The 21,172-nt window shown below is 41.5% G+C and overlaps 1 protein-coding gene across 8 annotated transcripts in view; it reads right to left on the bottom strand.

The window, feature by feature from the left end:
- Positions 1–21,172, bottom strand: part of TANC1 (tetratricopeptide repeat, ankyrin repeat and coiled-coil containing 1) — a 141,797-nt gene that overhangs the window by 103,890 nt on the left and 16,735 nt on the right. For 4 of the 8 annotated variants that reach the window (XM_076343253.1, XM_076343245.1, XM_076343251.1 and 1 more), the window contains exon 1: positions 15,983–16,033. The exons of 1 other annotated variant lie outside the window; for it this stretch is intronic. In XM_076343253.1, coding sequence (XP_076199368.1) covers positions 15,983–16,031 — 49 coding nt within the window. In that variant the 5' untranslated portion in view covers positions 16,032–16,033. Of the gene's footprint in view, positions 1–11,369; positions 11,416–11,510; positions 11,570–15,982; positions 16,034–21,172 lie in introns of those variants that run through there. 3 more of the 8 variants (XM_076343247.1, XM_076343252.1, XM_076343248.1) reach the window with 3 other exon arrangements.

Raw genomic sequence — 21,172 nt, 5'->3', positions numbered from 1 at the left:
TAGTGTTAAAGACAAGCAATAACCAGAAGTAATAGCTACTTTGCAAAAAATCTATTACTACAGGACAGGTTACAAACTTCATGTAACAGTACCAAACTGACTGGCCACATGTCAAACCTGTAATAATTTTGGGCAGGATTTTCAAAGGGCTACATCATCTATTTCTGATCAGGGATCCTCTCTTCTTTGTGTTGCAGCACAGGGAAAAATACAGTTTCTCCTACAGCACCAGGAACGATGTCTTCACCACATGAAAATTCTGAGCACAATGACAGTTTATTTCATGTCTGCATGGCAATGTAATCCTACCAGCTGATTCAGAAACACTACCTGGCATATTGGATTCATTACGCTTTAAAACTCACATGGCTGTCTCCTCCAGCTGTGCATGCAATTTTTATACTCTCCTCCATAGGAGAAAAAGACCAAATTTCGTTTAGCAGACAGCAAAATGACATCATGACAGTTGAATCATTATCAACTTTTGGTACAGAACATTCTTTTAAGATGGTCAGTGCTTCCTCATCAGATAGCATACACAAAATTTGTCTACTATCATAATCCAGGACAGAACTGGCTTAACCAAAACTCAGTTTTGTTTAAGTCATACCATTTCTACTCAGACTCCCCTCAAAAGATGGACAAGTTCTCCAGTCACACAATGGGTGAGTAGCCAAGGGCTAAATTTCCCTCATATGTCACTACTGAGAAGATTATAAGGTCCACCCAGTGAGGTTGAATACTAATGACTTAACCTTCCTAGACTTACTAAATATCACTAAAATCCATAAGCTTAGCAAATGAACTAGTACAGCTGAGACACGCGAACCACCATCTGCTTGTTTATTGTGGCTTTTAGGCTACAGCTCACGCAGAAATTACTATTTATTTCAACCACCTTAAAACTTCAAGGGAAGGCAGTTATCCCATGTAAAGGGATTTAATATCATAAAATACTTTATTAGAAGGAAACATCAGGCTAAACCAATAGCAAGGGGGATAAAGTTATTAAATTTCACTTTCAACTTGCTCAACACTTTCAACTTGCCAAATACTGCAGATGAGAAATCCTATATATAAAAAAATACCACATAAACCTATCGAGTTATGTGCCTGCACGGAGTCTTGTTTTCAGATTTAAGATGTGTATTTGTAACTCTGATCTTGCAAAGCAGCCACTTTTGTTCCTTTTCAGTCCAAAGAACACCAACCAAGCTCTTACCAGCCTCAATATTAGAAAAAGGAAAAAAAAAAAAAGGCAAAAAGAAGAAAAAGAGAAAAAAAGGAGGGGGGGGGAAAAGGGGGAGAGGGAGGGAAAAGGGGGAGAGGGAGGGAAAAGGGGGAGAGGGAGGGAAGCGAAAAAAAGAAGAGAGGAGAGAGAGGAGGGGAGAGAGAGGAGGAGAGAGGGAAAAAAAAGGAAAAAAAAGGAAAAAAATCACAGACTATCTTTCCCAAAACTAGACCTGACCAAAATGAGTAATGTCTTGGGAATTTCAGTGGAGTACATTGGTAAGCTGAGGCAGCTCTCAAAACAGTACTCTAGGCAATATCCAAAAAAATGTGACTTCAAAGTGATCTAACACCACAGGTCTCTTCTGGACATATTAAAATAGCATGTGGTCCAAACACGTTATTTTCCATATTAGTTTCTTTTGTCTATAAAGCGAGACATAACAAACCAGCAAACGAAAACAAGAACAAAGGAAAAAAAAAATTAAGCAGCTCCAGATTTGAAGAAACTTTGCTGTACCTCAAAATGAGATGTTTCTACCACCAGACTACATATAAATGTGCAGCATGACTGTCTTCAGTCATATTTTTAAAAAGGGGATGTTTTTGTGTACCTAAAATGCCACCCACTGCATCTACTGTATCTAGTCTGACAGTGGTACCACGTCATACATGAAAAAAAATCACTGAATTCCAAAGACTTTAACAGACTAACTGATGATCCTTTCAGAAAAGGAAAACAAATTCCCTCCAAATGCTAAATGAAATCATTTGATACCAAGCCAAAGCAGGCACTAGTGAAACCTGGCAGTATTCGACTAGTAGATGCATAAAACTCAAGGAATTTATTGTAGGACATGATATGAAAAGATATGCTTAGTGTCTAGAAGTGAAGGCTTCTCCAGAATTTCTTTCATCCAGTGAAAAGCAAATTCGCAGTAAGCATGGATGATTTTCCTCACAGAATTACTCTATGCAACAACAGGAAAGAGGAACAGCCAAAATACTGCTGAATTTACAGAGTGCCGATACATACTTGCACTGTACATTGCCTGCCAAAAGTCATCGCCCCAGTTTCCCTTTCAGAGTCTTCAGCCCTGTTTCTGGTTGCAGGTAACTCAGCAGGGCAGATCACTACAGATGTTAAGAAGATCTCTCAGAAGAGGAAAAAAATTTTTGAGATGGTTGACAGTCACTCTACTAAGGAATTTGAACTTTGAAAACAAGACTGAAATGAATCCACAAGTGGAGGAGGCAGCAATACAGCTCCCTTCAGTTTCTCCACACTGGTATATCAGCATTTCTCTTATGCACCAGCTGTTTAACTTTCACTCCTATATTGAAACCAAAGCTAGTTCTAAAGCTAAGCTTCTTCCTCAGAGCATCTCAAAACATATTACAGCTCGTAACAGCCTGCAGGGAGGGTAGTAGCCTTATTTTCATTTTACTTAAGAGGAGCAAAAACCAGTTTGTTCAAGGTCATAATGGGCGAGTCTTTACAAGATGACCAAAGGGGTCAGCTGTATATTCCTGCTGCATTGTGCCAGCGCTGATATAATTTTCTACGTGTTTACTGAACTGCACTGTGGAGTCAGATGAGCAGCAGAGATGACACAGGAAAAAGAGCAGGATCTCATGGCGGGTACAGAAGGAAGGAAAACCACTCCTTTGAATCACAACAAACTGTTAGATTGGCTCAACTATCCCCTGAAATCTTACCCATAGGAACGTGGCAAAACGGAAATATTACCCTCCCTACTTCCCATCTCAAATCCTGGGATGCTATCTTTTTCTGTCTCTTGTGAAATGTAAACCTTCCGGTTTTAATTACTTGATTATGCTATTTTATGGACAAGACTCAGGCATTCTTTTATAGTGTAAACTACAAGGGAACACTAACATCCATATTCTTCCAACTCCTTTTCCCTTAAAGCACTTTTCCTTTTAATGTACAATGCATTAGTATCAAGAGACCTTGTTACAATGTTAAAACAAGCTCTATTTGAACATTTATGACAGGCAGTATCTACCACAATGGGCTCATAAGCAAGCCCTCCAATCCTGCCACAATCCATCATGTGTATACTCTCTTTACACAAGTAGGCCACTGAAATCAATGAGATTATTCACATGAACTAGATACATGCTTTAGTTATTATTCCTTGTCAGCCGTAAGTCCACTACAGAGGTCAAACTAAGGACAAGAACATACATGGAACATCCCAGAGTTTGCTCCTGAAGAAAAACTAAAGGCTTTTCTATACAAGGGGAAAAGCGCTTCATATTCACACCCTCCTTCAATTCTGCAATAACTCCCTGGTGTAGACAAGATCTCACATGCTCCTACCAAAAATATGAAATACCTGGCAAGCCCATATTTATTAAAATTTTACAGTTGTCCTATTGCTTTCAGTAATTAAACAACCAAGCACCGCTAAAGCCTCTAATTCAGAAAAATTAATTATTCATTAAAATCTTAGGTCTGTATAAATCTTCGCAAGTTTGCCAGGACAGTATATACTGCCTCACCTTGACCTGCTAATGGGATGCTTCCAAGTCCCACGTAAATCAAACGAGCCGAGTTCACTGATTTATCAAGAGAATAGATGTAACACCAACAAGAACTCAGCTCAAAATCTTGTGAACAGAAAGAAAACTGCAAAGAAACAAAATTCAATTTTTCTCCTGGGGAAAACTAAGAATTGAAGAAAGGAAGCTCAAGCAAGGCTCACTAAGGAGAAAAGCATTTGTTTTTCCTATTAGCAGACATGATGAAAATAGAATCATAGAATAGTTTGGGTTGGAAGGGACCTCTAAAGGTCATCTAGTCCAATCCCCCTGCCATGGGCAGGGACATCTTCAACTAAATCAGGTTGCTCAGAGCCCCGTCCAACCTGACCTGGAATGTTTCCAGGGGTGGGGCATCCACCACCTCTCTGGGCAACCTGTGCCAGTGCTTCACCACCCTCAGCATAAAAAATGTCTTCCTTATATCTAGTCTATATCTACCAACCTTTAGTTTAAAGCCATTCCCCCTTGTCCTGTCGCAACAGGCCCTGCTAAAAAGTCTGTCCCCATCTTTTTTATAAGCCCCCTTGAAGTACTGACAGGCTGCAAGAAGGTCTCCCCGAAGCCTTCTCTTCTCTAGGCTGAACAACCCCAACTCTCTCAGCCTTTCTTCATAGGAGAGGTGTTCCATCCCCCTGATCATTTCCGTGGCCCTCCTCTGGACGTGCTCCAACAGGTCTGTGTCTTTCTTATGCTGAGGGCTCCAGAGCTGGATGCAGTAATCCAGGTGGGGTCTCACCAGAGCAGAGTAGAGGGGCAGAATCACCTCCCTCGACCTGCTGGCCACGCTGCTTTGGATGCAGCCCAGGATACGATTGGCCTTCTGGGCTGCGAGCGCACGTTGCCGGCTCATCTCCAGCTTTTCATCCACCAGTACCCCCCAAGTCCTTCTCAGCAGGGCTGCTCTCAATCCCTTCATCCCCTAGCCTGTATTGATACCGGGGGTTGCCCCAACCCAGGTGCAGGACCTTGCACTTGGCCTTGTTGAACCTCATGAGGTTCACACGGGCCCACTTCTCAGGCTTGTCCAGGTCCCTCTGGGTGGCATCCCGTCCCTCTGGCGTGTCGACCGCACCACTCAGCTTGGTGTCATCTGCAAACTTGCTGAGGGTGCACTCGATCCCACTGTCTGTGTCACTGATGAAGATATTAAACAGTACCGGTCCCAATACGGACCCCTGCGGGACGCCACTCGTCACCAGCCTCCATCTGGACATTGAGCCGTTGACCACTACCCTCTGCATGCGACCACCAGACAGTCCACCCATCAAATCCACACCTCTCCAGTTTAGAGAGAAGGATGTTGTGGGGGACCGTGTCAAAGGCCTTACAGAAGTCCAGATAGACGACATCTGTAGCCCTTCCCGTGTCCACTGATGTAGTCACTCCATCACAGAAGGCCACCAGGTTAGTCAGGTAGAAGGAAGAAAAGAATTTTGTTTCTACCAGATTGAGGGACAGTGTTAGATTTCTCAGATGCCAGTCAGCCAGATTCTTGGAACACTTTACTAACAAAATGAGCTCTCTCAAGAAGCCCATTTCCCCAGTGTGATCCAAGACACAACTCTGGTGGCACACACTGCTGCAGAGAATGCAAGGGCCTTGGAAGAACCCGCTGTGCAGGCATGGGCGGGGGGAGAAAAAGAAAAAAAGTCCTAACAAACAATTCAGTATATTCCTCTGGCAGACTTTTACAAAGCTTTGAACTCTGGCAGAACAAAATAACTTAATGTCACTTTTGTCCTCCTTTCCATATTGTCTTTTAAAGACAAAAGTACAGCATTTGTGGTCAGGAAAAAAACCCCCAACATTAATTAGATCTTTTTTTCCCAAACTTTCAAAATATGCCTAGTACCTCTGAAGGAGTGTAAAACTTTTTACAGAGTGCTCCCATCAGTAACCTATTGACTTACTGCAAACTTACAGAAAATAAATGTGGTAATGTACCACAGTGGCACAAAAAAAAGCTTAGAGAGAGAATAAACAAAAACTCTATACATACCAACTCTGTATTCCCAGAGTTTTAAATATATCAACGAATTCTGAAACTGTACATTAGTTTGGTACATCATGCTAGAGGCACAATGTTCCTATACTCCATTCTACCTTTGCCAAGTACAATTTATCTGAGGATCAAGCTAAGTTTTCCCCTGATGTCTTTTCATTGTCTCTTGAACTTGTCAAAGTAATTCTTGCATGCACACAAAGATTCTCTATCAGTAGTTGGGAAGTGCTGAAAATTTTACTTTGTCATAGCAAAACCATGTCTACACTTTGTGGCAGTACTATTCCTCCCTCTTTTCTTCTAACTTTCAGTTTCTGGCAAATTTGTAGAAAAATCCAGGAACTCAGTCCTTACTAACACAAAAAAATCCCTTTGTGACCTCAGTGGGAATTTAGCCCAGTGTAAAACAGACCTTGAAGCATATTAACTAATCAACTCAACTCAAACACATTTCTGGTGTAAAACACAAAAAAGTCTCCCTCCAAAATTCACATTAAGAATGTTTGGTTTTGAACAAGAATGACAAAACACAGACAACAAAAAAACCAAACACAAAAAAAGCAAAAAACCAAGCCCGAACCAAAAACAACCCACACATTAAACTCTCTAGCAACTTCCATCTCATTTAAGTTTCAAAAAGTAAAGGTCATATTTTGCTTCTATTTATTCTTGTATATTGTTCAAATCCTAACTTGTTAAAGTATGGTCAGAAACATACATTCTAAGGAAAGGACATCTGTTAAGAAAGAAATGGATTAGTTTCGCTGTAAATGACTGAAAGAAGAAAAGCAGAGTCTTTAGACTACTCAAATTCTAATATTCTTCCAGATAAAACAAGGCTGAAGCAGTTTAATCTGGAGTCTGTCTTTTCAGCAATTAAACACCTCAGCTACTTTAAGTGCAATAGCTTTGAATTTGACTTAAAACTACCAGCTTTTGAGAAGTCATAGAGATGTAATAATTAATAATTATATTAAGTACATGACAGCAAAGTTCCACCAGAACCTAATACAACACTTAAAGATGCAAAACTGTTCTAAACTAAACAGAGCTCCCCACAGTCAAACTCCAGCCATATAGCTGCAGAGTTCACATTTACACACAAACATACACATCAAAAACTTTCTTTCAGGGAGTTTCCTGTGTTGCTAACAAGTTCCAGCTTCTCTCCTGCTGGATCTAAATTTAACTAAGACTAAGATCGAGTCTTAAAAAAAAGGCCAAATCAAAAAACAACCAAACAAAAAACCCCACCAACAAACCAAAACAAAAAAAAAAAAACAACCCACACCATATAAGCAACTTCAATGCAATGCAGCACACATTTTACAGGCACCTTTGTTTTTAAAGCTGTTAATTATCAAATATATGAAATATGCAGCAAACAAGTAGCAGCCCCTCACCCTTTCGCCCTACACATTTCTGAAATTGCACTTTACATGCTACTAGGTACAGATAACACAAGCACTAATAACAGTTGCTAATTCAATAAATGTATGTAAAAAGTGAGTGACCTTTACAGAGGAAGTCAGAAGTTCAACCAGAAGCCAAGGCTCCCCAACATGGCCAAGTGTGCTTTGCTATCTGAATTAGAGGACTAACCACACTAGTACCTTGGATTAAGCCAAAAAGACTCCTTACAAAGTCTTCGAACTTTGTTACAGACATGCTAATTCTTGAATATTTTAATTACAGATTTGTCTGAGCTAGATAGGGGGAATATGCAGGTAGAAGGGAAAGGGTAAGAAACAACTTGGAAGTGAAGGAGGTTCAACATTCAAGCTACTGACTCCAGTTATGAACTCACATATTCATACACCACCACTGTCCCAAGATGCATTTGCCAATGCGGCTCCTTCTTGAGACCACCCACACAGGCCATTCCTACTCCAGCAGTACAACTATTTCACTTCCCACACAATGCGGTACATGTCATACATTCACCTCACACACTTTTCTTTGATAGGTTAATTCTTACAATGCTGGAATACGACACTTTTTTTTTTTTTTTTTAAAAAAGGTGTTAAATTTGAGTAATACTTCGATCACTAACCAGAGGGGAAATTCTACTGCAGGCCAAAATGAGACTGCAAACAATTCTACCGTAGGCTATGGAATTTTTTCTCTTTTAACACCACCCTGTATTTTAGAAATCTAAAACATGGAAATCTGCATTTATTGATAATTCACAAGTTCTAACTTTACAGCAACACCATGAATTTAAGGCAGCTGATAAAAAATACACAGAGATATTCAAAATACGTATCTGTAGCTTTGTACCTTCTGTGGTTACAGTACTTAAGATCACTAGATCTCTAAGTTGCATCTAGTTTTCCAATTTCATACATGTCTAGATATAGCTGAATTCGCCAAGGCACATGAGGAAGAACTAGATGACTTCAAGATCAGTCCTATTCCCAAAATTATTTTGGTCATCTGGATTGCAAAGTGCCCAAGAAGTACTTCACAAAGCAGCGCTTCACTAAATAAGTCACCACACAAACACTAAAAAACCATAACCCCTACACCTGTTGACACAGAGTATTTACAGAAAAAGGTCAAATGTGCAATAATTTATCGAAGATTGCCACCAACTTCAACATCAAGATCCTAAAAGCAGCTCTTGATTTGACCTCAAAGACATTTAAATTTCTGCTAACGGCTATGCAAAGAACTCATTTACCAATATCACTGAACTGATCCCTGTTTAAGACCCAGCGAGATTATCAAGCTGAAAGCATTATATAGTCTATGAAACCTAGCAAACTATTCTCTGCGAACACCTAAGAACTGACATCCCATGCGACAAGACACCAATGAGGAGACACTTCAAATCTGACAAGCTGGCTGATCTGCAAGGCTTTTCATCCAACAAGCTAGTGGAACTTCTGTTTTCAAATTGGCACCCTCATGAGAAATTATTATTCCAGATCAAGAACAGAAAAGAAAAGAAGTGAAATACTAAATTGGAGATGGCACTACCTCAGGAAATAAAGCACATATTCCAGCAACTACTCCCAGTCATACACAATAGACACCTTTTGTTACCTGGCCTTCTGCTTCCAGACTCTTACGAATATTACTTAGGCACAGGAGCATCTCCATACATTATACAGGGAGGCCAAGCACTGAAGTTAAGATATTGCAAAGTTTAATATTCCAGTACCAAAGTGCCTTTACAGATTAAGCCTATAGCTTAACAGGCCTCCTCTCAGTGAGTGGAGGGGAGGAAACAAAAACAGAATTCCCAAAACATGACAAGAGAAACAGGATTTTAAAAGTTAAAGTAATTACATTAACATGAACTACAATGCATGTATTTCAAGATGCAGGAGTGACAAGGATGGATGAAAAGGAAGTCTATACAGTGATGTATCACCTATACAGCACAGAAACCTGAAATAACTACAAAGCAAACTCTGCAGGATTAGTCTTTTTATGAAGCTGAAAGACCCGGGGGGGGGAAGCAACAGGACATTTTAGCTATGATAAGGAGATCAAAGGCACGCTATTTTGCTAAAGCACAAAACTGGATGGCAGATCAGGCTGATGTCCTTACACAAGAGTTTGAAGGCTTGCTGATTCATCTTCAAAGAAAGGTTTAATCTTGATGACAGTAAGAAGTTCAGCTAAAGAAAAACAGAACACCTCTGCTAAGACTGCTTAGCTGTCTTCAAAAGTATATACTCAGATCACAGAGTTGCTATGGCATCAACTTCAGGACTGTGGTTAGACACACAAAATGTCTTTTTCCTACAGACTGTTATGGGAAGCTGAGCAACTTTGGCCATGAACCAAATATGTTCTGGCTCTAAAAGTAGACATAATTCATCACCATTTGGACATTCCAATGGTTAGCTAAACTGAGAAAGCAAGACAACCAGCACTTTAGAGCATCCATGTAAATGAAGCTCTAAATACACTGCCCTAGCAATAGCAAAAACAAATTGTATTTGCACTTACCTTGTTTACTAGCATTATTTAATAACATAATACTATTTTTCCAGCACTTAACTGTCAAGTCAGAACAAATGGGAAAGGTTCATTTTTGGCAGCTGCATATCAAACTACAGCGGGAGGAAATTCTGTAGGATCCAAGGTATCACATTTATTTCCCTTATTCCCTGGTATTTTTAATTTTATAAGCATCAGGCTATTTTTAAGCAACAGCTATCAAAAATATGAGCTAACACAGGACTTTCGCGTGTACTGAATAATCCTGCAAAACTCTGAAGTAGCCTGGATGAGTAAAACATTTAACATACTCTAAACCAGTACACCTCTTGCAAACTGTTTTACACCCAGCAATCACAGAAGCCCAAAGCAAACCTCCCACATCCCCAACTGTTAGCTTTCCAAATGGTAAAGCAGCATTTGCTTTACCAGTTAGAAAACACAACCTCTGAAGTAGACCAGATGAGTGCCACTTTCACATTGCCACAAAGGGGGAAAAGGAGGTGGGTACAAAGCAGAGAACAGGGTCGAGGGGACGCACTCAATATCACACTGAAGCAGACCTAAACCCCCCCTTCTTCCCCCCGAGGCGCATCCTCACAGAAAGATGTCTCCAGTTACGTTCTGTTTTTGAAAACAATCATTTAGGACCCAGTTTATTCTCTGTCCAATAAATATGCGTTATGAGGCTAGGGCAAACAAATAACTGAAATAACACTACTGAGGAATCAGAAAGCTTTAGAAAGTATATTATAAAATACACAGTTACTATATGTTATTAGTAACTCACGTATTAAAAGACAAATCAAATTATCGTTTTATCATTTTATTCTGGAGATCATAGCAGGCAACATTGACGACCGCAAGGGCAGGACCTTCTACTTTAGTAGTCAAAACAAGGTCATTACCAATGGATACACACATGCCCCCATAGCATACATTCCAGTTTAAAAAGGTAAATAGCTGAACATCTCCCTTCTTGTCAACTCTGGCCAGAACATCTCATGCAGATCAGCCACCCAACTTAATAATGCATGGCTCTCCTTGCCATATTCGTTAACTCTGGCTGCCATACTATTAATGAGACAACCGTGGCACGTTTCCTGTTCTTAGCAGGGTCTCCTTCACATTTTGCTATCAAAAACACGTAACCACAAAGAAATCAAGTTCTCCCGAAAGCAAGATTTTTTTTTTTTCCAGAATCTCTTCTAATAAAGGAATGAAAATTGTACTCGTCACAGAAACGCGAAAGCATGTGCTAGGGAGGCGGAAATCCCGGCCGCGCAGACAGCTCCAGGCCTCGCCCCTGCGGGAGCGCCCCACGACCGCCCGGGGAGCGCCTCCTCCAGCCCGACCCGCCGGCCCCGGGCCCCCCGCCCCCGGCCAGCCCCCCGCCGGCCGCCCCCGGGCCCTCCGGCCTCCTCGGCCTCCCCAGGCCGCGCCTTTCCGCGCTCCTCCCTGCCCTGCCCCCACCTGTGCCGGCCACGGCCCAGGCCCCGCCGCGCCGGCACGGGGACAGGCGCCGCCTCAGCCCTGCCACCCCGCCGGCCGCCTCGGCCCCCGCCCCGCGGCCGCCGGGCGCGGCCGCCGCGGCAGCCCGACATGCCCGTACATGCTCCTTGGCCAGAAAGTTTCACTCGCGCCTCCGCTCCCGCCGAGCACCCGCGCAGCCCTCCGGAAAGGCCGGGCGAAGGGCGCGCCCCGCACGCACCGGCAGAGAGGAGGAGGAGGAGGAGGAGGAGGGAGCGCTTACCTCCGCCCGCGGGGCCCGGCCCCCCTCGCCCAGGGGCTCCTGCGGCGCGGCCCAGGCGGGGCTCCTCCGCGGCCAGCCAGGCGCGTCGGCGGGATGAGCTCACTGGGAGCAGGCGGCAGCAGTCCCCGCCCTACGCACCCCCACGGCCGCCCCTCCACAGGACCGGCTCCGCGGGGCGGGGAGCGCCCGGGGCGGAGCGGAGCTGGGCAGCGGGGCAGGTCCCACAGCTGCCTCAGCACGGCCCCGCGCCAGAACCCCGCGCCAGAACCGCGACTCCCCGCAGCCCCACAGGACAGCAGCTCGCCGCCGCCCGCCCGGAACTCCGCAGGCGGCGGCGAGGGGAGGGAGGAGAGCGGGCAGCGGGCACGCCCGGGCGGTGTCCGCCCTCCGCGGCCTGGTGCGGGGCACCCCCGGCAAACGCCACGTTTCTCCGTAGGCGAATGTTTAACCACCAGAAAAACTTCCTCAAGACGTGCTAAAATCACCTCAACTGCCATGGCTCTGCAAAGCAGGGTCTCAGGTCTGCCAGCCTGTTGAATTCAGACGTATGCTACTCAAAACACCTAAACATCTGTTAATTCTGTAATCTTTTTATCATGTTTATTACAGTTTGCTTGGATGTCAGCGATCTCGACCAGGTTGTGAAAACTCACAAGCACAGCTCGGGTCTGTAGGACTTCCGCTCCGAATGCGTGAACTGCTCAGAAACGACCCATCCCCGGGGAGCCCCGCTGCTGGCACAGTTTGGAGGCCACAGAGAAGGCCCACATCCCGGTGGGCTGTGCATACTGCTTTGCAGGTGGTGATTGCACTTCCAAATAATTCAGCCTTTTTTATCAGTAACCTGAAAATAATTATATTGTTGCTTATAAGATCTGCAAAAGACAAAAAGATGGGTGGAATATAAATAATAATGACAGAAGATCTCTCAGAGTGCACCAAAAAAACCTAGTGCATTCTTTGCCTGTATAAACAAGGGATTAGCAAGCATGTGCAAGAGAGGTGGTATTACCTCTGAATATAGCTTTGGTAAAACCAGCAGTGGAACACTGTTTCCAGTCTCTCTCTATCCGTATTTTCCAAGATACTGAAAAATTAGAGAGGGTGCAGAAGAGAACCACAAAAATGATCTGAAGGCTGAAGATGATGCCTAGCAGTAAGTGTTAAAATATTTAGTTCCTCAAAAAGATAGCTCAAAAGGGGGCTTATGAGAAAGAAAATGAGGTACTGGTATTTTTACTTTGGCGCACCTAACTGAGGTCAACACTACCTGTGGTAACCCCGATGAGCTATATCGAAGTAGCCACTACAGAGCATTATCTCTAGCTGTTTTTTTTACATTTAGATAACTATCTCACATTAATGGGTTTAGTGTTAAAGTGTTTTTAAGTATTAAGACATAGAATCATAGAATCATTAAGGTTGGAAAAGACCTCTAAGATCATTGAGTCCAACCGTCAACCCAACACCACCATGCCCACTAAACCATGTCCCTAAGCGCCTCATCTACATGTCTTTTAAATACCTCCAGGGATGGGGACTCCGCCACTTCCCTGGGCAGCCTCTTCCAATGTTTAACCACTCTTTCAGTAAAGAAATTTTTCCTCATGTCCAATCTAAACCTCCCCTGGCGCAACTTGAGGCCATTTCCTCTCATCCTATCTCTAGTTACTTGGGAGAAGAGACCGACACACACCTCGCTACAACCTCCTTTCAGGTAGTTGTAGATAGCGATGAGGTCTCCCCTCAGCCTCCTTTTCTCCAGGCTAAACAACCCCAGTTCCCTCAGCCGCTCCTCAGAAGACTTGTTCTCCAGACCCCTCACCAGCCTCGTTGCCCTTCTCTGGACATGCTCCAGCACCTCAATGTCCTTCTTGTAGTGAGGGGCCCTCACTACAAGGCGCCCTCACTACTACCCATAGGTTAGCAGTGATGGTTTGAATGCCATCATTATGAGCACAACAGTTGATAATGTTAGCAGAAATACTCATCTGATGTGTTTTTCTCTTCCAATGTCAAACTGCTTGCCTTTTCCACCCCAAATGTCCAATACTCCACCTATTCCCTGCATAGAGGCCAAAGTGCTTAGCTTCCCTACACGTAATTTCTACAATAGTGTCACATGATTAATTAAAAAATTAATCCTCCTCACACCAAAAAAGGAAAACGTAGGGACAATCCAACATACATTTATAAATAATAGTAAGGGTTTGCTGGACAAACTATGATTTATTTTCATATGTAATTCATCATGAAAAACTAAATCTGAATTTAACTGCAAAATAATTATTACAGTGCCAGAGTATTCTAGAACATTTTCTACGCTATGCATACATTTCACAGAGCATCTTTCAATGTGTCTGTAAGGGGTACAAAAGAAAATCCATATATGTGTTCAGAAACAAGTTACAGGCTTACATACAAGAGCAGCGTCCTCTCAAGAACATTTGACATGATTGCCTTGTATGGTATTAGAGGAGCAGAGTAACATGGAGACAAAGCCTCTCAGGGTTACAACAGCAGAGCAATTAGTTATCTTACACTTCTTTCATTGTGACTTCAGCAGCTTAGTAGCTGAAGATTTGTCCCAAAACAAGGATAGGATGCTGTATGCAACTCAGCCAGCAGCTTTTCTTTCTTCTGGTGGAGAACTCTCTTAATCACATTCTCTTCCCTCCGTTTTGCCTAGGTGATGAGGCGTATGTCTGGAAAGAAAGGATTTTTCTCTCTCTCAGAGGAAATGTCTTAGTTCTAGCAGCCTTTTATGATTTTGTCTTTGTCTCTGAAATCTGAGACAAAAAACTGAGCTATGACTCCACCATTCTGGGATCTATTCCTCATCAGGTCCAGTGCTCACTCTCTCTTCCTCTGTAGATGAACCCAGAAATTTTGAAATAGTATTTACAGTCAATTGGATTTAGGTCCTGCTGTTTCACAGGAAAGCTAAGAATCAAAGTATTTTTAACTAGGGCTTCATTTTAGTGTTTCCCTATTTGTCTCAGTAGAGCAATGCTTTTGATACCAGCAACATAAAGATTTTTGCCCTCATCGGTAGCTTCCTTTTGAGAAGAATTTAGCCCACAGCTGTTTTTCTACTTTAACTGTTCTGCCGTCTGCTCCTTCCACTCATTTGTTCAGATGATTTGTCCATTCCCAGCCACTGAAATTCTTCAGCTCTTCCTTTTTTTTTTTTCTTCTCACAAAGGTTACGGCTGTCCTCAGAGTCTCACACTTACCATGCAAGCTTCTAGTAGTTTTAAAGCTTTTTTTTTTTTTTTTTGAAAACAAGAACCTTAGATCAAGCTGAAATATAATGGGAGCAGTGTTCACTGTAATACTGGGGACTAGAGAAATAAAAAAATCAGACTTCTCACTTTTTCTGCTCAGCTTCAGTGTTGTTTATGTTAGCTTGGGCTTCTAATCTTGAACTACTATTTCAATTCTTGGTTTTGGAGGGCTCCTTCAAAGAAGACAATTTTGTAAATTTTACGAGCTTCCTTTCAATGTAGCTGCTTTTATCCTGTCTGATTCATTCTCATGCAAAATAATTTAGTAGAAAATTCTCAATTTACTGATTTTAAGAAAACAACTTGTTCTATAACTAGTAGAATCAACACCACCTTATATTCAATAGCTTTGTGACTGTTGGATTTGCAGATGTCTAAAAAGGTGTAAGTTCTGATTTATGTTTTTTGTCTGTAAAAGTAGCATTCATAATGTCTATCCAGTATGCAGTTATCTGATGTCTCAATCTGCTTTTGTTTGTGATGCCACCTTTGCATAGTGGGAGAATAGTAGGAGGTATTCTCATCCTGGCTACCTGTTTTCAACTAATACCATTTCATTAAAGTATTACTCTCAGTTGATTTTACTAGAAATGAACCAACTGGTTCTAAAGCTAGCAGGGAAAGAGAGGAAGGGGAACAAGTAGGTACGCACACAGGGATTGGATATAGGCCTGTTTTCCCTATGAAACCAGGCTAGAAGTTGGTCACATGGCTTTACAGGGCAAAACAAGACTGAAGCTAAATACAAGTTACAAACACCACCTATGTCAAACTACTTTGTGATCACTACATGCACCAGCTTAGGTCTTGCAGTTGCTGTCCACAGCAGATTCTGTACAGAGCCTCAGTAATTTCACTGATAACACACCAGAACTTACCATATTTGTAATGTTTAATCTCTTATGATACTTGTTTGTCAACAGCTCCCATAGGCATAAATGCTACTTTGTAAAAGTGTTAACAGGACAAATAGTAAAAAATGATAATCTGTGATATCAACTAAAATATTCCAAATGCCATTTATTGCAATTGCTTCCATTAATAATTTGTTCCCTGTGCTCTTTTCTGTCCGCTGTTTTCCAGCTCAATTACAATTACTGTTCTTCGATATGCTTTGCTTCCATTCTGTCCACCTATTCCCAACTCCTTCCATTATGTCCTTTTTAAAAAACATCGGAAACTGACCTCTGTGTAAGGTCTGGTCTTGCAGACAGCAGCTTGGAGAACTCGGCATTAGCGCGTGCAGTTTTCTTGTCTGTTTGTCAGGAGTACACTTCTGAAAGGCGTAGGGAGGTAGGAAAACAAATAAGCCTTATCATTTATCATAGGAATTGCTGTTCTAAAGTCAAAGTGAAGGGGGCAGGGACTTATTCTGTGAATATATACTTATACCTGAATGATTTTCTGTTTAAGTATTACTTTTTAGCCAGAATCCACATAGCTTCATTACACAAAAACAGATGCTGCTTAGAAAAGAAAGAAAAAGATAAGAAGTACATATCCTACCTCACTACAGAAGCTGGACTGACAATGACACAGAAGGCTAAAGCAATTTTAAGTCAGAGTTAAAGCATTGCAAGAGTAGATCTAAGTTACCCAACAAGTTTTCTATTTCATCTGCAGATAAGCATTAATTCCTCATTTAACTTTCACATGATTTTTTGGAGGCTGTGTGGGAGATTGTGTCTTTTCTGTTGCTCCAATGAATCAGAAAAAACAGCAAGAAATTGGTAGTAAACTGTCTGGAATAAGTAAAGAAACGTTGTTATTCAATCCATGAACACATACATAGGCACTGCTCAAAAGACAGCCAACTGCATACATGCAGCATGAAGAACAAAACCTAGGATACATCTCTTCAAACATGTATTTATGCCAGTAGTCTACAGTCATGAACAGAGAGAGAGGGAGTTATAAGAGAAATAGAATAGCTGAATAGTGTATTGCAGGTCTGTTGTGGTTTAACCTCAGTCAGCAACTGAGCACCACACAGCCGCTCGCTCACCCTTCCGCACCCCCCCCCCCCAGTGGGATGGGGGAGAGAATTGGAAGAGTAGAAGTGAGAAAAACTCGTGGGTTGAGATAAAAACAGTTTATAAAAAAATAATAACAATAACAATAACAATAATAATAATAATACACAAAGCAAGTGATGCACAAATGCAATTGCTCACCACCCGCTGACCGATGCCCAGCCAGTCCCCGAGCAGTGGCCCCCCCGGCCAGCTTTCCCCAGTTTATGTACTGAGCATGACGGCACATGGTATGGAATAGCCCTTTGGCCAGTTTGGGTCAGCTGTCCTGGCTGTGCCCCCTCCCAGCTTCTTGTGCACCTCCATCCTTCTCAATCGGTAGAGCACGGGAAGCTGAAAAGTCCTTGACTAGTGTAAGCACTACTTAGCAACAACTAAAACATCGGTGTGTTATCAACATTGTTCTCATCCTAAATCCAAAACACAGCACAGTACCAGCTACTGGGAAGGAAATTAACTCTATCCCTGCTGAAATCAGGACAAGGTCCAAAAAATGTCAGCAGGTAATTAAGATTCTACATGATGCCACAAGGAGGTCTTGTACTTTCAGAACAAGCAGAATTTGGATTCTAGCCTTGCTTCTACAGGTAGTCTGCAGCATGGTCACACCTCTGAACTCCTAAGGAGCCACTGATATTTCAAATACTGATAAGGGCTACTAATTAGAAAAATCATATTCATAATACATTCTGTATCACTTTCAGCAATAGAACTAACATCAGGGAATCTTTTAAGGGAACATAACAGACTATTTAAAAAATTACTCTTGGTTACAGGAAACAACAACAACAACAACAACAACAAAAAGCAATACAATTTAGTGAAAAATGTAGGGTTTTAGTGTGCTTTATGTAGCTTCCTGCTTGAAATCCAGGAGACCACACAACAGATCCCTACACTTATGAGAACTCTTGTTCATTTGGAATTTCTCATGTAGCCCTCTTAACTTAGCCAACTCTAAAGGCAGTTATTGAAAATGAGTGAGCAGTTACTCATTGCCTATGCACAAAAATATCTAGATGCTAAGAAGTTAGAACTAATCATCTGAAATATTTAAAGGTCTGAACTAGGGAATCTTTTACATGATACACATGGATTTTTAATTACTGTTCAAGTGATCAATCAAGTGATGATTTGGCTACCTAGACTGCCTATGAATTGTGTGTGCCAAAATGAACTTTTTATATATATATATATATAAAAATAAATATATAAACCACTTAAATATGTGAAAACTATACACTTATCTGAAAGAAGAACTGGGTCCAATGATTAAGACCTTTTATCTCCTTAGGTTTTCCTGTCTCTCTGCTTCTTCTATGACAATTCATCTATCATCCATTGACACTCAAGCATTCAGATTTCTTTATAGAGTCATTTGAAGAAAAAAAAAATATAGTATGATGATAGAATATAATGATGGAACAACACTGCTGCAAAAGAAGACAGCAGGAAGACGACACTAGTAACACATCCTAGAGGCCAGTCTGAGACAATCTAGAATTTCTTCTTTGCGGTTTAGGCTCCCTGCCTTTCCTTCCCTGTAACAAAATAACTAATATAAACTGGTGCAAAGGGCAGGGTTTGGGTTTGTTTGGGGTTTTTTAGTCTTTTATTATTTGCTTTTTTTATTTTAGTGTATTTATTTAGCATACAGCATCAGTTCAGAAAGGACACTTTAGAAAATGGAAAAAAGTTTTCAAATCATAAAGTTTATGAGAAGCTTACTGTGTATGAATTCTGTGCTCCGACCTATGGTGAAATCATAGAATAAGGGACACACGTGCTTTATATTTGAAGAACTACTAATAGTATTTGTCTGGAAATGAATCCCTATGTGGAAAATACTGAACACGTAGTGTCAAGGGAAAGAAATTACTTTGATTTGTAGGAAATAATGCCTTGTAACACCTTATACTTTGGCAATCCCCAGGATGTAACAAAAAATTTTAAAAAATAACCAATTAATGTCTTGAAAACCTGGAATCACTAGAAACATCTCTCTGATGAAAACAGTCATGAAAGTAAGGAGAGCTGTGCTTATGGCTAGTAATCTGTGTTGTTTCACTAGTATATTTTTTCTTTGTACTTCTGTGGCAATAGGTCTGACATACAGTATAAATTTATGTTTCTGAAGATTCTGTTGGGAAAGACTGTCTCAAAATTTGAGACTTAATGGAGTTCTTCGGTTATTATTTTTTTTGCCCCACCAAGCTGGAACCAAAGCATAGTGAAAACAGTGTTCTTTCACATTTTTGTTACAAATATTAGGGATTGTTCTTTAAAATGGGAATTTGTTTTTAATAAGTGAGCCATAAAAGCAAAACACTTTGTGCCTCACTGGCAGTGTTAGAAGGCGCAATGCATACACCAGGCTACTGAAAGGTTGTACGTGAGCTGGGGAAAATATCAGAGGTGAGTAGTCCTTGTTGCTCCTTTTGAAAGGAAAAGTAGGGTTGATTAAAAAAAAAGTTAAAAAAAAAGTCTTAATCATTCCTTCATATAAAAATAACTTCTGAATTAATCACCAGAAGTAAACTCAAAATACAAGAGAAAAGCACTGTGTATAAATGAAGTCAGTTCCAGAAATTTCATCCCTTTATACGTAACTGTTGAATATGAAATGCTGTATCCAACTTTTCAATGTTGCCTGGTTCATGAAGCAATGCATTTGTTCTGAAGTGACCACATTTAGAAACATAACATGAAAGCATCTACAAAACCAGCAAATCTTAACTATGTAAATTTACCTGATACCAATATAGTATGCACTTTATCCTATTCCTTGTTCTAGGTTTCATTTATAATTGACTACAGCTGTGAACACAGAGAATGTAGGAAGGATAAGGAATCAGATACCACTTTTTGTTGCTATCAAGTTATGCCCTTTGTATCTTTACAGCTTCCAGGGAGTCATGTCCTCTGTGAAATACCAAATGATGCTTTAATAAACTATTATTTTTTCTTTGAAACTTTTCCAGCAGATTAAAATATACCTCCTTGTAAGAAAATAGCTGTTTTCTGAGGCTAGCTCAGCTGGCAGAACCTGAATAAGCTGTAGGCATATAGCAACCTCTTGTGGCAAAAATAGTATACGCATAATAATTAAGAACTATTGAAATTTCTTAAGCTACTCTTGATATAGAATCATAGAATCATTAAGGTTGGAAGAGACCTCTAAGATCATCGAGTCCAACCGTCAACCCAACACCACCATGTCCACTAAACCATGTCCGTAAGCGCCTCATCTACTCGTCTTTTAAATACCTCCAGGGATGGGGACTCAACCACTTCCCTGGGCAGCCTCTTCCAATGTTTAACCACTCTTTCAGTAAAGAAATTTTTCCTCATGTCCAATCTAAACCTCCCCTGGCGCAACTTGAGGCCATTTCCTCTCGTCCTATCACTTGTTACTTGGGAGAAGAGACCGACCCCCACCTCGCTACAACCTCCTTTCAGGGAGTTGTAGAGAGCGATGAGGTCTCCCCTCAGCCTCCTTTTCTGCAGGCTAAACAACCCCAGTTCCCTCAGCTGCTCCTCAGAAGACTTGTGCTCCAGACCCCTCACCAGCCTCGTTGCCCTTCTCTGGACACGCTCCAGCACCTCAACGTCCTTCTTGTAGTGAGGGTTTATGAGTCATAAACCTCTATAAAAGCGTTAGCAAACAACTGGAGAGTTGGAGAGTCTCTGTTAGTTGGACAGTCAGCAATACTCAGACTTCAGAACTGTAATAGTCCTTCTCTTCAATTGAAGAATGAACTAAACATTGGTAGCCTGTTATAAATGAAGTGCCAGACTGAAATTTCTGTTAATAAAATTATCTAAAAGTTCTTCTTTAAAATTCAGCAAGAGTGGAATAATGGCCAGGAGTAGAATCCGTGGCCAGCTCTGACAAGAATAATAAACATGCTATTATGTTGAAACATTGTTCTCCGCATGGTTTTGCTGAACAAAGGGAAAACGACTGGTTTCACCAGGGAAGTCAAAGTGCCTTTAGAGTTTACAGTAGCTGAGCAAGACTGAAAACAGTTAGAGTACATGCCTGGTTCAATAATGTATTCTGCAGAATGCTGGCATAGCAGCAGCCCTTCAACTGACAGCGTGGAGGACAGGAAACAGTCAGACAATGCTACAGGCCTGGAAGGCAAAATAAACAGAACCCTGGTATCTGCAAAGAATCCCATGACACTTACCCTCTTTAAAAAGATTTAACTCACAAGTGGTCCAAAAGCATGAAGTGCACATTCCTCTAGCTAAACTGATCAGCTGCAAGTATCTGTCCTGCTCATGCTAAGTAGAAGAGGATAGTCTAGAAGATGCAGGAATGGTCCTCAAGGGCAGC

The sequence above is a fragment of the Aptenodytes patagonicus genome, chromosome 6 (assembly GCF_965638725.1).
Source record: "Aptenodytes patagonicus chromosome 6, bAptPat1.pri.cur, whole genome shotgun sequence".
Classification (NCBI taxonomy): Eukaryota; Metazoa; Chordata; class Aves; order Sphenisciformes; family Spheniscidae; genus Aptenodytes; species Aptenodytes patagonicus.
This window is presented reverse-complemented; position numbering and strand designations above follow the sequence as displayed.